Consider the following 27,460-nt stretch of genomic DNA (forward strand, 5'->3'; position numbering starts at 1 on the left):
TAGTATGTATGTATAAAGAAGAAAGAAAAAAAAACCACGGTTAGGTGGTATACAATTATGGACGGACTGCCTGCCGAGTGCAGACACAGAGGTAGCCACAGCCGTGAACTACCGTACTGTACTGTGTCTGCTGCTAATATAGACTGGTTGATAAAGAGATGTCTATGTAACTATGTATGTATAAAGAAGAAAGAAAAAAAAACCACGGTTAGGTGGTATACAATTATGGACGGACTGCCTGCCGAGTGCAGACACAGAGGTAGCCACAGCCGTGAACTACCGTACTGTACTGTGTCTGCTGCTAATATAGACTGGTTGATAAAGAGATGTCTATGTAACTATGTATGTATAAAGAAGAAAGAAAAAAAAACCACGGTTAGGTGGTATACAATTATGGACGGACTGCCTGCCGAGTGCAGACACAGAGGTAGCCACAGCCGTGAACTACCGTACTGTACTGTGTCTGCTGCTAATATAGACTGGTTGATAAAGAGATGTCTATGTAACTATGTATGTATAAAGAAGAAAGAAAAAAAAACCACGGTTAGGTGGTATACAATTATGGACGGACTGCCTGCCGAGTGCAGACACAGAGGTAGCCACAGCCGTGAACTACCGTACTGTACTGTGTCTGCTGCTAATATAGACTGGTTGATAAAGAGATGTCTATGTAACTATGTATGTATAAAGAAGAAAGAAAGAAAAACCACGGTTAGGTGGTATACAATTATGGACGGACTGCCTGCCGAGTGCAGACACAGAGGTAGCCACAGCCGTGAACTACCGTACTGTGTCTGCTGCGACTGGATGATAAATGATATAAAAAATATATATATATCACTACTGCAGCCGGACAGGTATATATTATATATTATATAATGACGGACCTGCTGGACACTGTCTGTCAGCAGAATGAGTTTTATTTTTATAGAATAAAAAAAACAACAACACACAAGTGAAGTCACACGACGAGTGTTTAACTTTTTCAGGCAATCACAATATAAGTATACTACTAACTATACTGGTGGTCAGTGTGGTCAGGTCACTGGTCAGTCACACTGGCAGTGGCACTCCTGCAGCAAAAGTGTGCACTGTTTAATTTTAATATAATATTATGTACTCCTGGCTCCTGCTATAACCTATAACTGGCACTGCAGTGCTCCCCAGTCTCCCCCACAATTATAAGCTGTGTGAGCTGAGCAGTCAGACAGATATATAATATATATAGATGATGCAGCACACTGGGCTGAGCCTGAGCAGTGCACACAGATATGGTATGTGACTGAGTCACTGTGTGTATCGCTTTTTTCAGGCAGAGAACGGATATATTAAATAAACTGCACTGTCTGGTGGTCACTCACTATATAATATTATGTACTCCTGGCTCCTGCTATAACCTATAACTGGCACTGCAGTGCTCCCCAGTCTCCCCCACAATTATAAGCTGTGTGAGCTGAGCAGTCAGACAGATATATAATATATATAGATGATGCAGCATACTGGGCTGAGCCTGAGCAGTGCACACAGATATGGTATGTGACTGAGTCACTGTGTGTATCGCTTTTTTCAGGCAGAGAACGGATATATTAAATAAACTGCACTGTCTGGTGGTCACTCACTATATAATATTATGTACTCCTGGCTCCTGCTATAACCTATAACTGGCACTGCAGTGCTCCCCAGTCTCCCCCACAATTATAAGCTGTGTGAGCTGAGCAGTCAGACAGATATATAATATATATAGATGATGCAGCACACTGGGCTGAGCCTGAGCAGTGCACACAGATATGGTATGTGACTGAGTCACTGTGTGTATCGCTTTTTTCAGGCAGAGAACGGATATATTAAATAAACTGCACTGTCTGGTGGTCATTCACTAGTAAACTCTCTGCACTCTCTACACTTCTACAGTACTCCTCCTAGTCCTAAACTCCAGTAAATCTCTCTCTCTTATAATCTAAATGGAGAGGACGCCAGCCACGTCCTCTCCCTATCAATCTCAATGCACGTGTGAAAATGGTGGCGACGCGCGGCTCCTTATATAGAATCCGAGTCTCGCGATAGAATCCGAGCCTCGCGAGAATCCGACAGCGTCATGATGACGTTCGGGCGCGCTCGGGTTAACCGAGCAAGGCGGGAAGATCCGAGTCGCTCGGATCCGTGTAAAAAAAGCTGAAGTTCGGGCGGGTTCGGATTCCGAGGAACCGAACCCGCTCATCTCTAGTAACCATACAGCCTTTCAGGGTAACACATGGATAAGGCAGGAAAAGAGCACAAAGACATTTTGCAGTTTTCCCTGTCTCTGCTCCACCCTACACCATATTTGCCTCCTTTTTGTTGCTCCTCTCTGGAAGAAGCCCAGAGAGGAAATGCAGCTATAGCCATTTGGCCCCATCCCACTTCATTAGGCCTCACCCCTGTCATGGCAAAATGCTGCGAATCGTGGATTTGTGATGAAGGGGTGGGGCTGAATTAATCAATTATTTAGCCCCGCTCACTCCATGCAGACTCGCGATATCCAGTATTATCTCCAGCTGAAAAATCAGGAGTCTCCCACACCTTCCGGGAGGGTAGGTAAGTGTTCCCTACAATGCCCCCTTGCTACCAATGGCCTTGTGAATGGCAGTGGATTATCTCTAATGAGTACACTGTACTCATGACAGATTACCACTGTGCCATGCAGCAGGCCTTCCCCAAATAGGCAGCACCACCCTACTGGCGATGTCATTGAAAATAAGAATTTACTCACCGGTAATTCTATTTCTCGTAGTCCGTAGTGGATGCTGGGAACTCCGTAAGGACCATGGGGAATAGCGGTCTCCGAAGGAGGCTGGGCACTCTAGAAAGATTTCAGACTACCTGGTGTGCACTGGCTCCTCCCACTATGACCCTCCTCCAAGCCTCAGTTAGGATACTGTGCCCGGACGAGCGTACACAATAAGGAAGGATTTTGAATCCCGGGTAAGACTCATACCAGCCACACCAATCACACCGTACAACTCGTGATATGAAAACCAGTTAACAGTATGAAACAACTGAGCCTCTCAACAGATGGCTCAACAATAACCCGATTTAGTTAACAATAACTATGTACAAGTATTGCAGATAAACCGCACTTGGGATGGGCGCCCAGCATCCACTACGGACTAGGAGAAATAGAATTACCGGTGAGTAAATTCTTATTTTCTCTGACGTCCTAGTGGATGCTGGGAACTCCGTAAGGACCATGGGGATTATACCAAAGCTCCCAAACGGGCGGGAGAGTGCGGATGACTCTGCAACACCGAATGAGAGAACTCCAGGTCCTCCTCAGCCAGGGTATCAAATTTGTAGAATTTAGCAAACATGTTTGCCCCTGACCAAGTAGCAGCTCGGCAGAGTTGTAATGCCGAGACCCCTCGGGCAGCCGCCCAGGATGAGCCCACCTTCCTTGTGGAATGGGCATTGACAGATTTTGGCTGTGGCAGGCCTGTCACAGAATGTGCAAGTTGAATTGTACTACAAATCCAACGAGCAATAGTCTGCTCAGAAGCAGGAGCACCCAGCTTGTTGGGTGCATATAGGATAAACAGCGAGTCAGATTTTCTGACTCCAGCCGTCCTGGAAACATATATTTTCAGGGCCCTGACCACGTCTAACAACTTGGAGTCCTCCAAGTCCCTAGTGGCCGCAGGCACCACAATAGGCTGGTTCAAATGAAACGCTGACACCACCTTAGGGAGAAACTGGGGACGAGTCCTCAATTCTGCCCTATCCATATGGAAAATCAGATAAGGGCTTTTATAAGACAAAGCCGCCAATTCTGATACTCGCCTGGCAGAAGCCAAGGCCAATAACATGACCACCTTCCACGTGAGATATTTCAGATCCACGGTTTTTAGTGGTTCAAACCAATGTGATTTTAAGAAACTCAACACCACGTTGAGATCCCAAGGTGCCACAGGAGGCACATATGGGGGCTGAATATGCAGCACTCCCTTTACAAATGTCTGAACTTCAGGTACTGAAGCTAGTTCTTTCTGAAAGAAAATCGATAGAGCCGAGATCTGTACCTTAATGGAACCCAGTTTTAGGCCCATATTCACTCCTGCTTGCAGGAAATGCAGAAATCGACCTAGTTGAAATTCCTCAGTTGGGGCCTTTTCGGCCTCACACCATGCAACATATTTCCGCCATATGCGGTGATAATGATTTGCTGTAACCTCTTTCCTGGCTTTAATAAGCGTAGGAATGACTTCCTCCGGAATGCCCTTTTCTTTCAGGATCCGGCGTTCAACCGCCATGCCGTCAAACGCAGCCGCGGTAAGTCTTGGAACAGACAGGGCCCCTGCTGTAGCAGGTCTTGTCTTAGCGGCAGAGGCCACGGGTCCTCTGAGATCATCTCTTGAAGTTCCGGGTACCATGTTCTTCTTGGCCAATCCGGAACCACGAGAATTGTGTTTACTCCTCGCTTTCTTATTATTCTCAATACCTTTGGTATGAGAGGCAGCGGAGGGAACACATAAACTGACTGGTACACCCACGGTGTCACCAGAGCGTCCACAGCTATCGCTTGAGGGTCTCTTGACCTGGCGCAATACCTCTCTAGTTTTTTGTTTAGGCGGGACGCCATCATGTCCACCTGTGGACGACCCCACTGATGTACAATCATTTGGAAGACTTCTGGATGAAGTCCCCACTCTCCCGGTTGGAGGTCGTGTCTGCTGAGGAAGTCTGCTTCCCAGTTGTCCACTCCCGGAATGAACACTGCTGACAGTGCTAGTACATGATTTTCCGCCCATCGGAGATTTCTTGTGGCTTCTGTCATTGCCATCCTGCTTCTTGTGCCGCCCTGTCGATTCACATGGGCGACTGCCGTGATGTTGTCTGACTGGATCAGCACCGGCTGGTGTAGGAGCAGGGATTTTGCTTGACTTAGGGCATTGTAGATGGCCCTTAGTTCCAGAATATTTATGTGAAGGGAAGTCTCCTGACTTGTCCATAGTCCTTGGAAGTTTCTTCCCTTTGTGACTGCCCCCCAGCCTCGAAGGCTGGCATCCGTGGTCACCAGGACCCAGTCCTGAATGCCGAATCTGCGACCCTCCAGAAGATGAGCACTCTGCAGCCACCACAGAAGAGACACACTGGTTCTTGCAGACAGGGTTATCAAGTGATGCATCTGAAGATGCGATCCGGACCACTTGTCTAACAGGTCCCACTGAAAGATTCTGGCATGGAACCTGCCGAATGGAATTGCTTCGTAAGAAGCTACCATCTTTCCCAAGACCCGCGTGCAGTGATGCACCGATACCTGTTTTGGTTTCAGGAGGTCTCTGACTAGAGAAGACAACTCCCTGGCTTTCTCCTCCGGGAGAAACACTTTTTTCTGGACTGTGTCCGGAATCATCCCCAGGAACAGTAGACGTGTCGTCGGGACCAGCTGTGACTTTGGGATATTCAGAATCCAGCCGTGCTGGTTCAGCACTTCCTGAGATAGTGCTACTCCCACCAACAACTGTTCTTTGGACCGTGCCTTTATTAGGAGATCGTCCAAGTACGGGATAATTAAAACTCCCTTTCTTCGAAGGAGTATCATCATTTCCGCCATAACCTTGGTAAATACCCTTGGTGCCGTGGAGAGTCCAAACGGCAACGTCTGGAATTGGTAATGGCAATCCTGTACCACAAATCTGAGGTACTCCTGGTGAGGATGGTAAATGGGGACATGCAGGTAAGCATCCTTGATGTCCAGGGAAACCATGTAATCCCCCTCGTCCAGGCTTGCAATAACCGCCCTGAGCGATTCCATCTTGAACTTGAATTTTTATTTATTTATTTTTTTATGTACATGTTCAAGGATTTCAAATTTAAAATGGGTCTCACCGAACCGTCCGGCTTCGGTACCACAAATAGTGTGGAATAGTAACCCCGGCCTTGTTGAAGTAGGGGTACCTTGATTATCACCTGCTGGGAATACAGCTTGTGAATTGCCGCTAGCACCGCCTCCCTGTCTGAGGGAGCAATCGGCAAGGCAGATTTTAGGAACCGGTGGGGTGGAGCCGCCTCGAATTCCAGCATGTATCCCTGAGATACCACTTGAAGGATCCAGGGATCCACCTGTGAGCGAGCCCACTGATCGCTGAAATTTCTGAGGCGGGCCCCCACCGTACCTGGCTCCACCTGTGGAGCCCCACCGTCATGCGGCGGACTTGGAAGAGGAAGCGGGGGAGGACTTTTGTTCCTGGGAACCTGCTGTCTGTTGCAGCCTTTTTCCCCTACCTCTGCCTCTAGACAGAAAAGACCCTCCTTTTCCACGCTTGCTTTTCTGGGTCCGAAAGGACTGAACCTGATAAAATGGCGCCTTCTTAGGCTGTGAGGGAACATGGGGTAAAAATGCTGACTTCCCAGACGTTGCTGTGGAAACTAGGTCGGAGAGACCATCCCCAAATAATTCCTCCCCTTTATAAGGCAAAACTTCCATGTGCCTCTTGGAATCTGCATCTCCCGTCCACTGACGAGTCCATAAGCATCTCCTAGCAGAGATAGACAATGCACTTACTTTAGATGCCAGCCGGCAAATTTCCCTCTGTGCATCTCTCATATATAAGACTGAATCTTTTATATGGTCAATCGTTAGCAGAATAGTGTCTCTGTGTAGGGTGTCAATATTTTCTGACAGTTTTTCTGACCATGCAGCGGCAGCACTGCACATCCAAGCTGACGCAATAGCTGGTCTAAGTATAATGCCTGAGTGTGTGTATACAGACTTCAGGATTGCCTCCTGCTTTCTATCAGCAGGCTCCTTAAGGGCGGCCGTATCCTGAGAGGGTAGTGCCACCTTTTTTGACAAACGTGTGAGCGCTTTATCCACCCTAGGTGGTGTTTCCCAACGTGACCTATCCTCTGGCGGGAAAGGGAACGCCATTAGTACCTTCTTAGGAATTACAAATTTTTTATCAGGGAAAAGCCACGCTTCTTCACACACTTCATTTAGTTCATCTGATGGGGGAAAAACTACGGGTAGTTTTTTCTCCCCAAACATAATACCCTTTTTTGTGGTACCTGGATGTAAATCAGAAATGTTTAACACCTCTTTCATTGCCTCAATCATGCAGTGAATGGCCCTGACAGGCATTAGGTTTGGCTCATCGTCGTCGACACTGTTATCAGTATCCGTGTCGACATCCGGGTCTGCAAACTGAGGTAGCGGGCGTTTTAGAGCCCCTGACGACCCCTGAGGCACCTGGACAGGCACGAGCTGAGATCCCGGCTGTCCCACACTTGGCATGTCGTCAAATTTCTTATGTAAAGAATCTATACGTGCACTCATTTCTTTCCATAAGTTCATCCACTCGGGTGTCTGCCCCGCAGGGGGTGACGTCCCTTCAAAATGCATCTGCTCCGCCTCCACCTCATTATCCTCATCAAACATGTCGACACAGCCGTACCGACACACCCCACACACACAGGGAATGCTCAACAGAGGACAGGACCCACAAAAAGCCCTTTTGGGGGGACAGAGTAAGAGTATGCCAGCACACACCAGAGGGCTATATATATACAGGGACTAACTGAGTTATGTCCCTAATAGCTGCTTTTCATATAATATATATGTATATATACTGCCAAATTTAATGCCCCCCCTCTCTTTTCCCTCTTACTGTTACTGTATATTGCAGGGAAGAGCCAGGGAGCTTCCTTCCAGCCGAGCTGTGAGGGAAAAATGGCGCCAGTGTGCTGAGGAGATAGGCTCCGCCCCTTTTTCGCGGCCTATTCTCCCGCTTTTTATGGAATTCTGGCAGGGGTATTTACCTCATATATAGCCTCTGGGGCTATATATTGAGGTATTTTAGCCAGCCAAGGTGTTATTATTGCTGCCTCAGGGCGCCCCCCCCCCAGCGCCCTGCACCCTCAGTGACCGGAGTGTGAAGTGTGAGAGGAGCAATGGCGCACAGCTGCAGTGCTGTGCGCTACCTTGGTGAAGACAGAGTCTTCATGCCGCCGATTTTCCGGACCATCTTCTTGCTTCTGGCTCTGTAAGGGGGACGGCGGCGCGGCTCCGGGACCGAACACCAAGGACTGGGCCTGCGGTCGATCCCCCTGGAGCTAATGGTGTCCAGTAGCCTAAGAAGCCCAATCCGGCTGCAAGCAGGCGAGTTCGCTTCTTCTCCCCTTAGTCCCTCGCTGCAGTGAGCCTGTTGCCAGCAGGTCTCACTGAAAATAAAAAACCTAAGTCTATTCTTTCTAAGAGCTCAGGAGAGCCCCTAGTGTGCATCCAACCTCGGCCGGGCACGAATTCTAACTGAGGCTTGGAGGAGGGTCATAGTGGGAGGAGCCAGTGCACACCAGGTAGTCTGAAATCTTTCTAGAGTGCCCAGCCTCCTTCAGAGCCCGCTATTCCCCATGGTCCTTACGGAGTTCCCAGCATCCACTAGGACGTCAGAGAAAAGATGATGCCGCCACAGGAGACAGCACAGACTCTGGCACTGGGCATGGCTGCACATGGGCCTCCCATTTGTTAAAATGCCACTGGTGAACCGCATTTGATAAGTTGAGTAAGTCACTAGAAAGAATAAAAAAGTTAACTATTTAAAGGCCTACAGATCTAACACATTTTGTGTGTATATATGTCACGGGCCTATTTATCAAGAGGCCTCTTTGTGCTTATAGAAGCTATATCAGCAGCAATTTACATAAATAACTACTGTCATGCGTTGGTGTTACTTGGTCAAAGTGGAAAGGGTTAACATTTCGCCAGGCCAGTCTGTGTGGATATGCTTATGTGATAGCCAGGCCAGCAGGCTCATGAATACACAGTGGGGCTGCTATCTTAGATTTTGGTCTTTAGTTCCACTGTAAATGGAAAATAAATGTTTTCACATTGAATAATGGGACTAATTCAGTAAGGATTGCAAATTCAGCTAATTAGCAGAATTTGCAATCCTTTTGTTCGCATGCTGGGGGCCGCCCATCTAAGGGCAAGGCCGCCCAGCATGCTGACCGCTGTCCCCCCACCCCCTTCAACAAGCAGAAATTGCAATCGCATCGCAATTTCTGCTTCTTAGCAGAAATTAAGGATGCCTCCTGCCGGCGCAGCTCAGCTGTGCCCGCAGGAGAGGCTCGCCGACATGTTTCCGATTGCGGCTGCTGCATGTGATGTCACACAGGCGCTGCGATCCCACCCCCACCACAACCCCGTTCACATTGCACTACCCCCGTTTGCGGGCCTCCGCCCCCGCAACACTCTGTCTCCGCCCTGGAATTGGATCGTTGCGCCCCTGCCTCTGCCTGATTGATAGGCAGAGGCAATCGCATTTTCTGCGGACCATCCGCAGAAAATGCTGGCACATGCGCAGGAAGGGCGCTGTGCATGCGCCCGCATCTGTCGTATTTTTTGCGATCTGTGATCCAATCTGAATTAGGCCCAATGTCTGCAAACTTGTACTGGGGTTAAATGACCACTCCATTCCCAAATTGTTATTTTCATAAATGAACCATAAAGGCAAAATGTTATTCAGTGTTAATCTACATTCTGCAACATCTCTACTAAAAAAAAAAAAACGGCAACTCCCACCCTCCTCAAACATCAGAAGCTTCTTCCAATACGTAGAACAGTGTTTTAATTGACAGGGTCAAACAATCAAAACAGTGCAAGCAAGTCTATCAAGCTCTAAACACTTGCCGATTACACTGAGCGATATGAACGATCTCGTTCATTAATGAACGTGATATTGTTCATATTGCTCAGTGTGTAGGCACCAACGACGATCGACGCGCAGCCCCGCACTCGTTTATCGTTGGTGCCGGCTCGTTTATACATGCAAGCCAATATGGACAATCTCGTCCATATTAGTATGCAGGTCTATGGGGCCAGGTGATATCAGGGAGTGAAGAAACTTCACTCCCCCTGTCATCCCCTCCCTCTGCCGCCGGGTCGGCAATATCGGACACCTTGGCCATTTTTTTTAGCTGCATGAGTATTATTAATGACTGTCTAGCGTCCTCTGCAGCCTGCTGTCTTCCTGGTGGCACTTGCAAGTGCAATAAAAGTTTACTTTATTTTAATTATAGTACATATATATCCATGTGCCTACATATATACACATGTATATACATAAATGCAAATCCAAGGAAGAAGGCACTCTGGAGTCATCAATAATGGCAAAGTAGCAAATGTGTATTAAAGGTTCAGGTCGAGTACTTTCGGGGACAGCACCCCGTCCTCAGGACCACACCACAACAGTACAATCATATACATACATACATACATACATACATATAAACACACACACACACACACACACACACACACACACACACACACACACATATGATATATATATATACATGTGTATATATATGTGTACTGTATGTGTGTGTATATATATATATATATGTATGCATGTTTAATATGCTATGTATATGTGTATATGGGTTCACTACGATCTCCCGGCAGCCGGCCTCCCGGCGACCAGCATACCGGCGCCGGGAGGCCGGCTTACCAACAGTGTGGCGAGCGCAAATGAGCCCCTTGCGGGCTCGCTGCGCTCGCCACGCTACGCGCGCCACACTATTCTATTCTCCCTCCAGGGGGGTCGTGGACCCCCACGAGGGAGAATAAGTGTCGGTATGCCGGCGGTCAGGCTCCCGGCGCCGGTATGCTGGTCGCCGGGAGCCCGACCGCTGGCATACTGAAGACCACCCGTGTATATGTATGTGTGTGTGTATGTATATATATATATATATATATATGTGTGTGTAGATATATGTATATATATATATATATATATATATGTATATATATATACACACACACACACACACACACACACTAGTTTTACGGACCCAGCATATACTGGGTCACCTCAGTCCCCACCCCCGTGATTGGCTCCGCCCAGTTCTGGAAACCCCCCCATGCAAATCCTGCGTTTGCCACTGCAGTAGTACTCCGTACCTCTTCCCTAGCGTTCGGTGCATGCACTATCTGTACCACTCTTGTCTCCTTCTGGGGGAGATGTATGAAGCCGTGACAAGCTAGAAGTAACATTTATCAAGTGCATTACACTTCTCCATTCTTTTCACTGCTTCATTCATCTCCCCCAGTCACTGTCTGCCCACCCATTTGGTATGTACAGGGTCACTGAGAGCTGTTGTACCTTCCGGTTTGACTCACCACTGCCTGCTGACTGTTTACAGCGAGTTTTGCTACCCTTACCATGTGCTTGTCACCAGGGCCACCAAGAGCCGGGATGAGCCCGGTACTGGAAGGGGCATGACATATGGGGCATATGTTTGTTAACCAGTGTCCAGGGCATTACGATAGGAGTCGTAAATAGTCTTACACGGGACAAAGTCGCTTGGAGTACGAGATTTACACCACTGACGTTCATCTTTGTGTGAAAGTTTTTGTAGGTGTCTTGTTAATTTTGAGTGCCATGGTTGTCATCTAGGACTATGTGGAGTGTGAGGGGTAGCTGGTGCCACTTCATCAAGGCCTATTTCTAGAGTTTGGTTCAGGTGTGATACAGCCGTCTCAGGAGAAGTGAATGATGTAATAGTAACCTATCACTGTAGGTTAATCGCCCTCAGACAAAAAAATTAACCCTAGTGTGTATGTGTGTCCATGTGGTAGGGAATATAAACTGTAAGCTCCACTGGGGCAGAGACCAATGTGAATGACTAAAACACTCTCTGGGAAGCGCTGCATAATATGTGTGTACTATGTAAATAACTATTATTAAATGAATAAATAAAGGGAGTACCGCACAGAGCAGCAGTTGGGACACCAGTGGGAGCAGTATAGGAGGGAGTGTTGTAGGCTCTAATAAAAAAGATAGGCTTTCAGACAGTGCTTAATAATTTTAAGGCTGACTGGAGTAAAGCTGAGTACACATCACAGCAACAAAGCGGACATCTGGCTGTCTTACTGACTGAGCAAACGATTAGGTAAACTATACACACTTACCAATCAGCTGCTCGATATGTCAGTCCTGACATCACAACTGAACGGGCATTTCAATTAGCTCTGCCAATTGTGATGTTAGTGCACATGGGCCCTCATTCCGAGTTGTTCGCTCGGTAAATTTCATCGCATTGCAGCGATTTTCCGCTTAGTGCGCATGCGCAATGTCCGCACTGCGACTGCGCCAAGTAAATTTGCTATGAAGTTAGGATTTTTACTCACGGCTTTTTCTTCGCTCAGGCGATCGTAATGTGATTGACAGGAAGTGGGTGTTTCTGGGCGGAAACAGGCCGTTTTATGGGTGTGTGGGAAAAAACGCTACCGTTTCCGGAAAAAACGCAGGAGTGGCTGCAGAAACGGGGAAGTGTCTGGGCGAACGCTGGGTGTGTTTGTGACGTCAAACCAGGAACGACAAGCACTGAACTGATCGCAGATGCCGAGTAAGTCTGAAGCTACTCTGAAACTGCTAAGAAGTTTGTAATCGCAAAATTGCGAATACGTCGTTCGCAATTTTAAGATGCTAAGATTCACTCCCAGTAGGCGGCGGCTTAGCGTGAGCAACTCTGCTAAAATCGCCTTGCGAGCGAACAACTCGGAATGACCTCCATGGTCCCTGCAGTCAGTGTCAGTGTACACAGCCAGACATCCCGATATATCTGCAAGATATAACGACATCAGCTGTGATGCAGGGGCACCGCGATAGGTCTGTGAAAGCAGAGCCGTATTACGGGGGGTTTACAGGGGGTATGTACCCCTGGGCCCCTGTGTCTAAGAGGCCCCCCGTCCTCAGATGCTCTCGACGTGCAGCGCAGCCTTTGTAGGGACGATTCTGCTCGTATCCTGCCTGCAGCACCAAAGAAACTGAGAACACTGCGGACGTTAGGACCCAGAGGAAGCACTACACAGTTTCTTCCAGCAGCACTTCAGAACGGGACGGGACGCTACATCAAGATAATCCATACTTACCTACTTTGTGGCGGGAGGGAGCAGCCAGGTCACACAAGAGGGGGCGTGGAGGAGGCGGTACGGGGGCGTGGTGATGAGTTTGCATCATCATAGCCACGCCCCTGCTCTGTAATGCCCACAATATCGGTATTGCAGGGCAGGGGGCGGGGCTATGATGACGCAAATTAGCGCAATCGCATCATCGCCCCGCCCCTTTTTCTGTTTAACGGGCTGAAAGTGGTGGGGGGCGTGAGGAGCAGCGGGAGGAGAGCGTGGTGCGGCGGGGGGGTGCAAGCGGGATGCGGGAGACTTGCCCCCTTCCCCGGGGGGCCGGGAGTGCCACCCTAATTTCGGGAGCCTCCCGGCCTTTCCGGGAGAGTGGGCAAGTATGAGATAATCCAACCCTGCTTTCCCGAGAGATCATCCACATTCCACAGGCTTGCATTCAGTGCTTTCACTATCCTCTATCTCTCTATACTGTATCTCTCTCTGTCTCTATCTAATCTATCTATATGCCTGTGACTATCTATCTATCTATCTATCTATCTATCTATCTATCTATCTATCTATCTATCTATCTATCTATCTATCCAGTGTCGGACTGGGGCATGTAGGGCCCACCTGGGGAATGCAGTGGTAGGGGCCCATGTTTAGGGGTGTAGTCAGTCTGCAGAGGGGGTGTGTCCTGCCACCTCATTAGTTTGACTAACCATTAGAGAGTGCAACATCTGGGCCCCTTCATAACATCATAAATATATACAGTAAATTCATCTGCTGCATGCATGATAATGTACCAGATTAATAACAGCAATGCACTGTAGAAAATGCACCATAGTCCAATATAAGGTAACATATGTATAATGTATAATTCAAGTGCACATTCTAGAACCTGATCCTTAGAGCAGGAGGTGGGCCCCTAGGCAGTGGGGCCCACTGGTGGTTTCCCCTGTACCCCTGTGGGCCAGTCCAAGCCTGTATCTATCTAATTTCTGTCTGCCCATCTGTCTATCTACATAAATAGCTATAGATATGTATAGGCAATTAGATATACACTATAGATATGTGTGTATGTGTATCTATATCTTTTAGATCTATCTATCTATATATACAGATGGAGCCACGCTAGTCGTAGCTCTATCTGTGACTAGACGCACCTGCCTGGGAGTGCGCCTGCGGCGGAGACGCGCCCCATTCCCTTGAATGGAGAGCGTCTCTGTGCACTCCCAGAGTGACTAGGCGGATGGACCGCCTAGTCACGCAGGGAGTGCTCGTTTGCGATGGAGCTGCCTCAGATGACCGCAGCTCCATCTGTATATATATATATATATATATATATATTTATATATATATAATATTTTCCAGGTAGCCGACACAATCCCTCAACGCGTGTTGCGCACTTAATCAGTAATAGCAAATTACCTTGTAGCGCCACTCGGTCTGTAAACAACAAACAATCAGCTCATATTGAACAGCTACGTTTTTCAGGTTTATACCATCTGGAAACAAGAATACCACCACAAGGACATTTGTGTGTGTATATACATATATACTGATGGTCTCATTACTTTCAATACTATTAGCAGACTTGCCTACTCTCCCGGATTCTGCGGGAGACACCCGGTTTCTCGGGTAGTCCCCCGCAGCTCCGGAAGAGTGGGCACCCCTCCCGCATTCTGCCCACTTACTAGGAAAGTGGGCAGAATGGGGAACTACACAGTGCTGAATCGGGGACCCGGCAGAGGGGGTGGGGCTTTATGACGCAATTATATGCTAATTGCGTAATTGAAGCTCCGCCCATATGCAAATACCGCCAAAATGCGGTATTTGCTTGTGCAATGGGCGGGGCCTGATGACGTCATTGACCTGGCCCCGCCTCCGTCGCCGCCCACCTGCTTCTCCTCTCCGAGTATCTCCCGGAGAGGATAGAAGAAAAGTAGGTAAGTATGACTATTAGTAATGTGGCCAAGTACATGGACTGCATGTCTAGAAAGAGGTCTGTGTTCAGACCGAAGCATTGACAGCCTTATACTACGACCAGGGGCCGGATTTCATGACGCCCGAGTACGACAGCCATGAGGGATGGCTGCTGAACTCAACGGAAGATTTAAAAGGTATCTGCATGCATAAAATCTAAGATTATTTTGTTATAATACTGTGTGGTTAATTTAGCTACAATTCTTCTGATCTTTCATAGCGAAATTGCGGGCGCACCGCACTTTCAGCGTGAACGCTAAAAATAGGGTAGCCTCCTCTCGGCGCAGCCTGGCTGCGTCCGCAGGAGTCCCACTGCCACTTTAGTGATCGCCCATGCCATGCCCCCCGTTTACGCCGCCCCCGCTCTTTTGCCGCGCCCCGCAATGCTCCGTCTTGGAAACAGAGCGTTGCTGCCCCCCGCCCCGCGAATGCCTCTTTCTGATTGACAGGCAGAGGCGTTCACATTTTCTGAGGGGTGCCCGCAGTAAATACAGGCGCATGCGCAGGACGGGCAGTGCGCATGCGCCCGCAGAGCAATCGTAAAAATTTCAGTTAGATCGCTTTTTGCGATCCAACCAAAATTAGCCCCATAGTGTCAGTGTGACTATGGTGTTATCTAAATACGAAAAAAAAGATTATAAGCATGTATTGTAGTTCACATTGCCTGAATTAAATTCTATTTGATAAAGACTGAATGGGGGACACATTAATCCCCTGGACTTTTGCAGGAGGTAACCATACAGCCTTTCAGGGTAACACATGGATAAGGCAGGAAAAGAGCACAAAGACATTTTGCAGTTTTCCCTGTCTCTGCTCCACCCTACACCATATTTGCCTCCTTTTTGTTGCTCCTCTCTGGAAGAAGCCCAGAGAGGAAATGCAGCTATAGCCATTTGGCCCCATCCCACTTCATTAGGCCTCACCCCTGTTATGGCAAAATGCTGCGAATCGTGGATTTGTGATGAAGGGGTGGGGCTGAATTAATCAATTATTTAGCCCCGCTCACTCCATGCAGACTCGCGATATCCAGTATTATCTCCAGCTGAAAAATCAGGAGTCTCCCACACCTTCCGGGAGGGTAGGTAAGTGTTCCCTACAATGCCCCCTTGCTACCAATGGCCTTGTGAATGGCAGTGGATTATCTCTAATGAGTACACTGTACTCATGACAGATTACCACTGTGCCATGCAGCAGGCCTTCCCCCTATAGGCAGCACCACCCTACTGGCGATGTCATTGAAAAGATGATGCCGCCACAGGAGACAGCACAGACTCTGGCACTGGGCATGGCTGCACATGGGCCTCCCATTTGTTAAAATGCCACTGGTGAACCGCATTTGATAAATTGAGTAAGTCACTAGAAAGAATAAAAAAGTTAACTATTTAAAGGCCTACAGATCTAACACATTTTGTGTGTATATATGTCACGGGCCTATTTATCAAGAGGCCTCTTTGTGCTTATAGAAGCTATATCAGCAGCAATTTACATAAATAACTACTGTCATGCGTTGGTGATACTTGGTCAAAGTGGAAAGGGTTAACATTTCGCCAGGCCAGTCTGTGTGGATATGCTTATGTGATAGCCAGGCCAGCAGGCTCATGAATACACAGTGGGGCTGCTATCTTAGATTTTGGTCTTTAGTTCCACTGTAAATGGAAAATAAATGTTTTCACATTGAATAATGGGACTAATTCAGTAAGGATTGCAAATTCAGCTAATTAGCAGAATTTGCAATCCTTTTGTTCGCATGCTGGGGGCCGCCCATCTAAGGGCAAGGCCGCCCAGCATGCTGACCGCTGTCCCCCCACCCCCTTCAACAAGCAGAAATTGCAATCGCATCGCAATTTCTGCTTCTTAGCAGAAATTAAGGATGCCTCCTGCCGGCGCAGCTTAGCTGTGCCCGCAGGAGAGGCTCGCCGACATGTTTCCGATTGCGGCTGCTGCATGTGATGTCACACAGGCGCTGCGATCCCACCCCCACCACAACCCCGTTCACATTGCACTGCCCCCGTTTGCGGGCCTCCTCCCCCGCAACACTCTGTCTCCACCCTGGAATTGGATCGTTGCGCCCCTGCCTCTGCCTGATTGATAGGCAGAGGCAATCGCATTTTCTGCGGACCATCCGCAGAAAATGCTGGCACATGCGCAGGAAGGGCGCTGTGCATGCGCCCGCATCTGTCGTATTTTTTGCGATCTGTGATCCAATCTGAATTAGGCCCAATGTCTGCAAACTTGTACTGGGGTTAAATGACCACTCCATTCCCAAATTGTTATTTTCATAAATGAACCATAAAGGCAAAATGTTATTCAGTGTTAATCTACATTCTGCAACAGCTCTACTAAAAAAAAAAATCGGCAACTCCCACCCTCCTCAAACATCAGAAGCTTCTTCCAATACGTAGAACAGTGTTTTAATTGACAGGGTCAAACAATCAAAACAGTGCAAGCAAGTCTATCAAGCTCTAAACACTTGCCGATTACACTGAGCGATATGAACGATCTCGTTCATTAATGAACGTGATATTGTTCATATTGCTCAGTGTGTAGGCACCAACGACGATCGACGCGCAGCCCCGCACTCGTTTATCGTTGGTGCCGGCTCGTTTATACATGCAAGCCAATATGGACAATCTCGTCCATATTAGTATGCAGGTCTATGGGGCCAGGTGATATCAGGGAGTGAAGAAACTTCACTCCCCCTGTCATCCCCTCCCTCTGCCGCCGGGTCGGCAATATCGGACACCTTGGCCATTGTGTAGGCCTCTTAAATCTCTTGTGTCTGCTGTGATAAAGAAGCATCTTCTGTAACTTGCTGTGAAGGAGTGAATTATCTAGTTGAGTATCTCTCAACTCAACACATGTCAAAAAGTTGTTTTATTCATACTTCAGGAATTCTACAACAAATGTGATATTTTAAATGAAGCAAAACATTAATAATTATTGTTACAAAGTGCATAATATGCTATTATTATTGTTATTATTATTATTATTATTATTAATAATAATATTATTATTATTATTATTACTGCTGAAGATTTGTAAGGCGCCACAGTGCACTGTATCACTGGACAGTGGATATAACAGATACAGTAGTACTCCGTACCTCTTCCCTAGCGTTCGGTACATGCACTATCTGTACCACTCTTGTCTCCTTCTGGGGGAGATGTATGAAGCCGTGACAAGCTAGAAGTAACATTTATCAAGTGCATTATACTTCTCCACTCTTTTCACTGCTTCATACATCTCCCCCAGTCACTGTCTGCTCACCCATTTGGTATGTACAGGGTCACTGAGAGCTGTTGTACCTTCCGGTTTGACTCACTACTGCCTGCTGACTGTTTACAGCGAGTTTTGCTACCCTTACCATGTGCTTGTCACCAGGGCCACCAAGAGCCGGGATGAGCCCGGTACTGGAAGGGGCATGACATATGGGGCATATGTTTGTTAACCAGTGTCCAGGGCATTACGATAGGAGTCGTAAATAGTCTTACACGGGACAAAGTCGCTTGGAGTACGAGATTTACACCACTGACGTTCATCTTTGTGTGAAAGTTTTTGTAGTTGTCTTGTTAATTTTGAGTGCCATGGTTGTCATCTAGGACTATGTGGATTGTGATGGGTAGCTGGTGCCACTTCATCAAGGCCTGTTTCTAGAGTTTGGTTCAGGTGTGATACGGAGAAGTGAATGATGTAATAGTAACCTATCACTGTAGGTTAATTGCCTTCAGACAAAAAAATTAACCCTAGTGTGTATGTGTGTCCATGTGGTAGGGAATATAAACTGTAAGCTCCACTGGGGCAGAGACTAATGTGAATGACTAAAACACTCTCTGGGAAGCGCTGCATAATATGTGTGTACTATGTAAATAACTATTATTAAATGAATAAATAAAGGGAGTACCGCACAGAGCAGTAGTTGGGACACCAGTGGGAGCAGTATAGGAGGGAGTGTTGTAGGCTCTAATAAAAAGATAGGCTTTCAGACAGTGCTTAATAATTTTAAGGCTGACTGGAGTAAAGCTGCGTACACATCACAGCAACAAAGCGGACATCTGGCTGTCTTACTGACTGAGCAAACGATTAGGTAAACTATACACACTTACCAATCAGCTGCTCGATATGTCAGTCCTGACATCACAACTGAACGGGCATTTCAATTAGCTCTGCCAATTGTGATGTTAGTGCAGTCAGTGTCAGTGTACACAGCCAGACATCCCGATATATCTGCAAGATATAACGACATCAGCTGTGATGCAGGGACACCGCGATAGGTCTGTGAAAGCAGAGCCGTATTACGGGGGGTTTACAGGGGGTATGTACCCCTGGGCCCCTGTGTCTAAGAGGCCCCCCGTCCTCAGATGCTCTCGACGTGCAGCGCAGCCTTTGTAGGGACGATTCTGCTCGTATCCTGCCTGCAGCACCAAAGAAACTGAGAACACTGCGGACGTTAGGACCCAGAGGAAGCACTACACAGCTTCTTCCAGCAGCACTTCAGAACGGGACGGGACGCTACATCAAGATAATCCATACTTACCTACTTTGTGGCTGCTCCCTCCGGGAGGGAGCAGCCAGGTCACACAAGAGGGGGCGTGGAGGAGGCGGTACGGGGGCGTGGTGATGAGTTTGCATCATCATAGCCACGCCCCTGCTCTGTAATGCCCACAATATCGGTATTGCGGGGCAGGGGGCGGGGCTATGATGACGCGAATTAGCGCAATCGCATCATCGCCCCGCCCCTTTTTACTGTTTAACGGGCTGAAAGTGGTGGGGGCGTGGGGAGCAGCGGGAGGAGAGCGTGGTGCGGCGGGGGGGGCAAGCGGGATGCGGGAGACTTGCCCCCTTCCCCGGGGGGCCGGGAGTGCCACCCTAATTTCGGGAGCCTCCCGGCCTTTCCGGGAGAGTGGGCAAGTATGAGATAATCCAACCCTGCTTTCCAGAGAGATCATCCACATTCCACAGGCTTGCATTCAGTGCTTTCACTATCCTCTATCTCTCTATACTGTATCTCTCTCTGTCTCTATCTAATCTATCTATATGCCTGTGACTACCTATCTATCTATCTATCTATCTATCTATCTATCTATCCAGTGTCGGACTGGGGCATGTAGCGCCCACCTGGGGAATGCAGTGGTAGGGGCCCATGTTTAGGGGTGTAGTCAGTCTGCAGAGGGGGTGTGTACTGCCACCTCATTAGTTTGACTAACCATTAGAGAGTGCAACATCTGGGCCCCTTCATAACATCATAAATATATACAGTAAATTCATCTGCTGCATGCATGATAATGTACCAGATTAATAACAGCAATGCACTGTAGAAAATGCACCATAGTCCAATATAAGGTAACATATGTATAATGTATAATTCAAGTGCACAGTCTAGAACCTGATCCTTAGAGCAGGAGGTGGGCCCCTAGGCAGTGGGGCCCACTGGTGGTTTCCCCTGTACCCCTGTGGGACAGTCCAAGCCTGTATCTATCTAATTTCTGTCTGCCCATCTGTCTATCTACATAAATAGCTATAGATATGTATAGGCAATTAGATATACACTATAGATATGTGTGTATGTGTATCTATATCTTTTAGATCTATCTATCTATATATACAGATGGAGCCACGCTAGTCGTAGCTCTATCTGTGACTAGACGCACCTGCTCGGGCACGCCTAGCGGCGAGAGCGTCCCCGTCTGCCTGGGAGTGCGCCTGCGGCGGAGACGCGCCCCATTCCCTTGAATGGGGAGCGTCTCTGTGCACTCCCAGAGTGACTAGGCGGATGGACCGCCTAGTCACGCAGGGAGTGCTCGTTTGCGATGGAGCTGCCTCAGATGACCGCAGCTCCATCTGTATATATATATATATATATATATATATTTATATATATATAATATTTTCCAGGTAGCCGACACAATCCCTCAACGCGTGTTGCGCACTTAATCAGTAATAGCAAATGACCTTGTAGCGCCACTCGGTCTGTAAACAACAAACAATCAGCTCATATTGAACAGCTACGTTTTTCAGGTTTATACCATCAGGAAACAAGAATACCACCACAAGGACATTTGTGTGTGTATATACATATATACTGATGGTCTCATTACTTTCAGTACTGTTAGCAGACTTGCCTACTCTCCCGGATTCTGCGGGAGACACCCGGTTTCTCGGGTAGTCCCCCGCAGCTCCGGAAGAGTGGGCACCCCTCTCGCATTCTGCCCACTTACTAGGAAAGTGGGCAGAATGGGCAACTACACAGTGCTGAATCGGGGACCCGGCAGAGGGGGCGGGGCTTAATGACGCGATTATATGCTAATTGCGTAATTGAAGCTCAGCCCATATGCAAATACCGCCAAAATGTGGTATTTGCTTGTGCAGTGGGCGGGCCTGATGACGTCATTGACCCGGCCCCGCCTCCGTCGCCGCCCACCTGCTTCTCCTCTCCGAGTATCTCCCGGAGAGGAGAGAAGAAAATTAGGTAAGTATGACTATTAGTAATGTGGCCAGGTACATGGACTGCATGTCTAGAAAGAGGTCTGTGTTCAGACCGAAGCATTGACAGCCTTATACTACGACCAGGGGCCGGATTTCATGACGCCCGAGTACGACAGCCATGAGGGATGGCTGCTGAACTCAACGTTTTTTTTTTCAAGGGGCAATCACTTACAAAGCAAAACCATGCCTTGTAAATGATTGCTCCTTTAAAAATAAGTCTGAGTTCAGCCGGCATCCTACATGGCCGCTGAACTCAGGTGTCATTACATCCGGCCCCAGATATGGAATATTGTGATTATTGCTGATTTGGTAATAAATATTTACGTACTATGATTTCAAAGACTGGTGAGTGCTCTTGTAATCACCCTGCTGTGATACATTTACGTAGGACCTGCACTGCTGCCTCATGCAGGTGCGGGGATAGGGGGGTCACTCAAACAAATGATATATCTGTCTGGTGTATACCCAACAATAGAGGAACGGTAGAGAGGATGGAGAAATGTATGAAAGAGAGCAATTGTAGAGGGCTTTATATCTGGGGTGAGTTCTTGGAACTGAATTCTGGATAATATGGGAAGCATTGCATGGCTGTGTGGTCTCTCCTTTACCCTCCTCACTACACTATTACCGCCACATCTATCTGCTGGCTCTCGCATCTAGCCACTTCACTCTAAGTCACATGCAAAATTTATATTTGCACAATTGGTCAATGTTTTCAACTGCGTCCCATGGTGTGTACACAGAGAGGCACAGTTCTGATTGAGACACTCGCTAGCCAAAGTGTTTTAGGAGCATATTTATTCATCAGATCTAATTAGAATTTCTTATCACCGCTATTCACAGCAATAAGAAATTAAGATTCTTCCGAAGGTATTAAAATACACCGGCAGGTAGCCTGCGTCCTACTGCACACACATCCTACTGATCACCCATGCAGAGATGGCCCTTGCTGGGGCCCTCTCCCAGTACATTTTGCAATGTGTAGCCTATAGGCTACAACGGCTAACACCAACTTCAGATTTTCTGGATTTACAGCAAATAATAACTGATAAATAGGCACCTTGAAAACATTGCTGGGCATTCATGGGTGATGACTGAGAGGTGACTATTCAGATGCATGAAGATGGTCCTTTTATTAGCGAGTTATGGGAATGACGCAGGTGTGTTTAGCTGAACTAGTTGCGAACTCAGATGTTTAATTGCTCACATTGGATACATACTCTGATAGAGATTCTGCACCCAGCAGGGGCAGGTGCAAGTTTTGATGGTGCGGCCAATGGTTGTGTCTACAGACGCACCAAGCGGTATTTCTGCATCTATAGACGCTAAAAGCTGTAGTCTTAGTCCTTGCACATGCAGGCGCATGGATGTACAGAGAAGGGCTTTTAGTGGCATTAGCATAAATTTGCATAGATGCATATAGGGATGTGGCAGTGCCGACACAGAATCAGCTCTAGTGTGTTGATGGTAGATTGGGAGCTGGTGTTGTTCGTACACATGATCTGGAACATTAGTTTGGCTCAGTGGGTCATTGGGTCCAGCAGTACATCTTACTTCTTCCCTCATATCTCTTACATTGTTTAAGTCATTCAGTCTACCTTAACTTTGTCTTTCCTCTGTACAAACACTAGCGCTGTAAAGACAACAATACCATAGACCTTAGTTTACTTGTCTATTTTCTGCACCTCCTCTTGACCAAGCCCAATGTTTCACTCAATTCTGAAGTCGACTTTCCTCTGCCTATTTTCTCTCATCCCTTAAATGTGTGAGGTTATTAATATGTGCCCATATAGACCAATCTACCCACCTGGACAAGGTTAAAATGTACAATCTCATATATGACCAATAGTAACACAGTGAGATCTAGTAAGTAGTATTTTTACAATAACCCTTGCAGTAAATTCAGCTCCTGAACAAGGGTTATCGAAACATACAATGCAATGAAGAGTAATTATTCAGGAGTTAGAGTATCAGGGAAAGCTATCTTATTGGACGTTAAGAAACTGTCTGTTTCCATGGTCACCTCACTTTTATCATGGTTAATACTAACATTGTCTTCACCCATATTTTTTAATCAATGCACCACTACTGAACAAGGTAAAGGGGTGCAGGGAAAATATTGTGTACTTAATTAGCAAATACACTGCAAAATGTTCCCCTGATGTATAATTCCCTTAATATATAGTGCCTTAGTAATTAAGAAGAAATAACAACTACAAATAACTATTGCTGACCTGGCACAATTAAGTTAATCTCAGTAGTTTGTTGGCTAACTAGGATGCTGCTACAATTTATTTCACACATCAATGAATATTGTGAAGTAAATAGATTATACGTAATATTGGGTGACACAGCTAAAACAAAATAGGGGGAAAAAACTACTGACTATTGAATGTTGACCCATGTTATAACACATGAATCACCCATGAAATCACTGCAATTGAAAACAATTTCATGGGATTTCAACTGAAAGGTTTTTCTGTTAAAAGCTGATTCAGACTGGAAAGGAAAATCTGTATTATGTAATTCAGCATGCAATCAGTTTGAAAAGCCTGAAATTTTCTTTTTCAACATGCAACATTTATAACGTTGAGCTGCATGGTCGGGAATGATATATGTTGAAGTCAAGGTCTGGAATTAAAGTGACTGCATGACAGAACAAACTCTTACCTATAGTAGTAATTACTGTAATAGCAAAATAGAACGAGCCAGCAAATTTCCACTGCTTGCCTGAACGGTGAGGCTCAGATTGCAAGACCACTCGCTCAATCTCTCTGTAGTCCTCGTCAGAGAAATGATATTTCTTTTTTAGGTCAGTCCTCTTTTCCTCTAGAATCCTTTTCCTTGAGCTTTCAGACTCTGATTCAAGGGCATCAAAAACAGCAGCTCCAACCAACAGATAGGAAAACATGCAGAGAATCAGGGAGAGAGTCCGTATATTTTGCTTCTTCATTTTGTGCAGGAATAGTATCAAACTGGACTTAAACATCAAACTGGACATTCGTTCAAAGAATAACCTGCAAATGATCACATTCTCCTGTTGCCTGTGGCTGCAGCACAGGGGTCTAACAGCTGACAACTCCACAGGTCACCAGTGGCATCTGAAATGACAGAAAAACGCTAGGGGGTGAAATGTCTCATTTTGACATGGAAGGAAATAGTTGTCAGGCTAGTCTTCAGAGTCATACTTCACGTGAGACAAGTGTATATCTGGGCGTAATTCTTAGGCTGGATACACACTTTCCGATGTCAGTGACATTGTGCAAGATCACCCCGCAAACAATATCGTTCATACACACTGAGCGATATTGTTTGTGTCTGTGACGGCCTGCACCCACATTCAGGTGCATCTGTCTTGTACAGTATCTTTAGATTTCAAGTTGAAAACGAAAGATATTTTAGCTCATTAACGACAAGCGGGAGTGTGCATCATTAACGATATAGGGTTATACACACTTGCCAATGTATACGATATATTGTCCGATCCGCCTGTTTGGACGATATATCAGGTGCACATCAGCAAGTGTGTACCCAGCCTTACAAATCCTCTAAACATCCATCAAATCACCCTAAACGGCAGAACTTTTTTTTTTTTTTTAAAGAAATGAACTGACATTATAGGAGTTAATCAAAATGTACATGGTATAAATCTATTAAATATATTTCTGTAAGGAAAAGAAGAAACTGCTAGTTTAGTAATCTGTGTTTTGTCCCAGAACCTACAATAAAGCAGGGTACAGACTAGAGCAGGGGTTCTCAAACTCGGTCCTCAGGAGCCCACACAGTGCATGTTTTGCAGGTAACCCAGCAAGTGCACAGGTGTATTAATTACTCACAGACACATTTTAAATGGTCCACAGGTGGAGCTAATTATTTCACTTGCGATTCTGTGAGGAGACCTGCAAAACATGCACTGTGTGGGGTCCTGAGGACCGAGTTTGAGAACCTGTGGACTAGAGCATAGGTCTGCAAACTCGGTCCTCATTACCCCACACAGTGCATGTTTTGCAGGTCTCCTCACAGAATCACAAGTGAAATAACCAACTCCACCTGCGGACCTTTTAAAATGTGTCTGTGAGTAATTACTACACCTGTGCAAATGCTGGGTTACCTGCAAAACATGCACTGTGTTGGGTAATGAGGCCGAGTTTGCAGACCTATGGACTAGAGCAGAGGTTCTCAAACTTGGTCCTCGTGGGCCCACACAGTGCATGTTTTGCAGGTCTCCTCACAGAATCACAAGTGAAATAATTAGCTCCACCTGTGGACCTTTTAAAATGTGTCAGTGAGTAATTAATACACCTGTGCACCTGCTGGGTTACCTGCAAAACATGCACTGTGTGGGCCCACGAGGACCAAGTTTGAAAACCTCTGGACTAGAGCATAGGTTCTCAAACTCGGTCCTCAGGACCCCATACAGTGCATGTTTTGCAGGTCTCCTCACAGAATCGCAAGTGAAATAATTAACTCCACCTGTGGACTTTTTAAAATGTGTCAGTGAGTAATTAATACACCTGTGCACCTGCTGGATTACCTGCAAAACATGCACTGTGTGGGGTCCTGAGGACCGAGTTTGAGAACCTGTGGACTAGAGGATATGCTCCATGAGCTAGATCGTCAGTGTTTGACCTTGAACTCTCAGGCAAACGAGATAGTGCATACACAGTCACACTGAACGATATCACTAACGATATTGTTCAATGACGTCATAATGCCACCACCCCGAACATGCAGGTGCAGACGATATAGTCAAAATTGACCTCCATGTACAGACGACAGATGTCAATGAACCAATGTAGCACACATCGTTGACAAAATAGTGCATACACACTGGACGATATCGTCCAGAAATGTTGTTGTCCATATCGTTAATAAAAATCGCTGTGTGTGCACCCAACTTAACATTTGAAACTTTAGAATAATGTGACAAAGACTTTGTGTACACTATTGGTCATTATAAGAATAAAAACAAAGAATCACAGTTACAGCAAATATATTTGACGAATATTTGATTATAGCTATTATGAATATAATCTGCCAGAACTGTAAGTATATTATAAATTCTATAGTGCTGAAGATTCCTAACACACATATTAACTATATTTACAAGCTTAGATTGATAGATTTAAAGATAGATAGATAGATAGATAGATAGATAGATAGATAGATAGATAGATAGATAGATAGATAGATAAATAGGTTCTATCTATCTAGATAAATAGATAGATAGATAGATAAATAGGTTCTATCTATCTAGATAAATAGATAGATAGATAGATAGATAGATAGATAGATAGATAGATAGATAGATAGATAGATAGATAGGAGCTATCTATCCTATTATCTATCTATCTATCTATCTATCTATCTATCTATCTATCTATCTATCTATCTATCTATCTATCCAGTCAGATAGACAGACAGACAGATAGAACAGATGATAGATAGATAGATAGATAGAGAGATAGATAGATAGATAGATAGATAGATAGATAGATAGATAGATAGATAGATAGATAGATAGATAGATAGATACTAGAACAAATGATAGGCAGACATAACGCAGGTATGCTACCTTTTGCAGGTGCTACTTCGGGGCCTGTGTGTCTGCTGGCTAGGTAACCTGTATCCTCTACATTCACGCTCATCCTCAGGACCCCTACAAGTGATGGAGAGATGAGGCTCCCGTAGCCTGGGCTGGATTAAACCAACGCCACGTACACCCCCCGTGCACCTGACTCCACCACGCCTACACCCACTCACGACCCGCCCAATAGTGGGAGCCGTGGACCGTACGGACATCAGCGCTGCCTCCGCTCCATCACTCCTTGGTGCCTTTTGAACTGGCCCGCGACAGGCTGCTGTCTCAGCAGATGCAGCGGCTCTGCGCGTGCCCGGCTCTTTAACCCTTGCCTGGGGACAGGATCGCCTTGGAGATGTTCCATAGCAACAGAGATTGCAGAATTTAAGATTTTTTACTCCCACTTAGCAACATAGAGATATATATCTCCTTATCAGCTCCACCACCACCACCACCATCGTGGTAGTGCAGGGGCGAGGTCACTGGGATGGGTATATAGTTCAAGTCTTCAATAACATCATTAGCCTATAAATATA

General features: G+C 46.5%; 1 protein-coding gene across 2 annotated transcripts in view; it reads right to left on the bottom strand.

Annotated features, from left to right (window-relative positions):
- The window catches only part of LOC135055470 (potassium channel subfamily K member 9-like), a 96,913-nt gene extending 69,672 nt beyond the window's left edge, over positions 1 to 27,241 (bottom strand). The window contains exons 1-2 of one of the 2 annotated variants that reach the window (XM_063959593.1): positions 26,919 to 27,241; positions 24,014 to 24,444 (exon numbers count right to left, since the gene is read on the bottom strand). In XM_063959593.1, the coding sequence (XP_063815663.1) occupies positions 24,014 to 24,344 (331 nt within the window). In that variant the 5' untranslated portion in view covers positions 24,345 to 24,444; positions 26,919 to 27,241. Of the gene's footprint in view, positions 1 to 24,013; positions 24,445 to 25,066; positions 25,093 to 26,918 lie in introns of those variants that run through there. The other variant, XM_063959594.1, reaches the window with a different exon arrangement.
- Between the last annotated feature and the right edge of the window lie 219 nt (positions 27,242 to 27,460).

Source organism: Pseudophryne corroboree, chromosome 3 (genome assembly GCF_028390025.1).
Source record: "Pseudophryne corroboree isolate aPseCor3 chromosome 3, aPseCor3.hap2, whole genome shotgun sequence".
NCBI lineage: Eukaryota > Metazoa > Chordata > Amphibia > Anura > Myobatrachidae > Pseudophryne > Pseudophryne corroboree.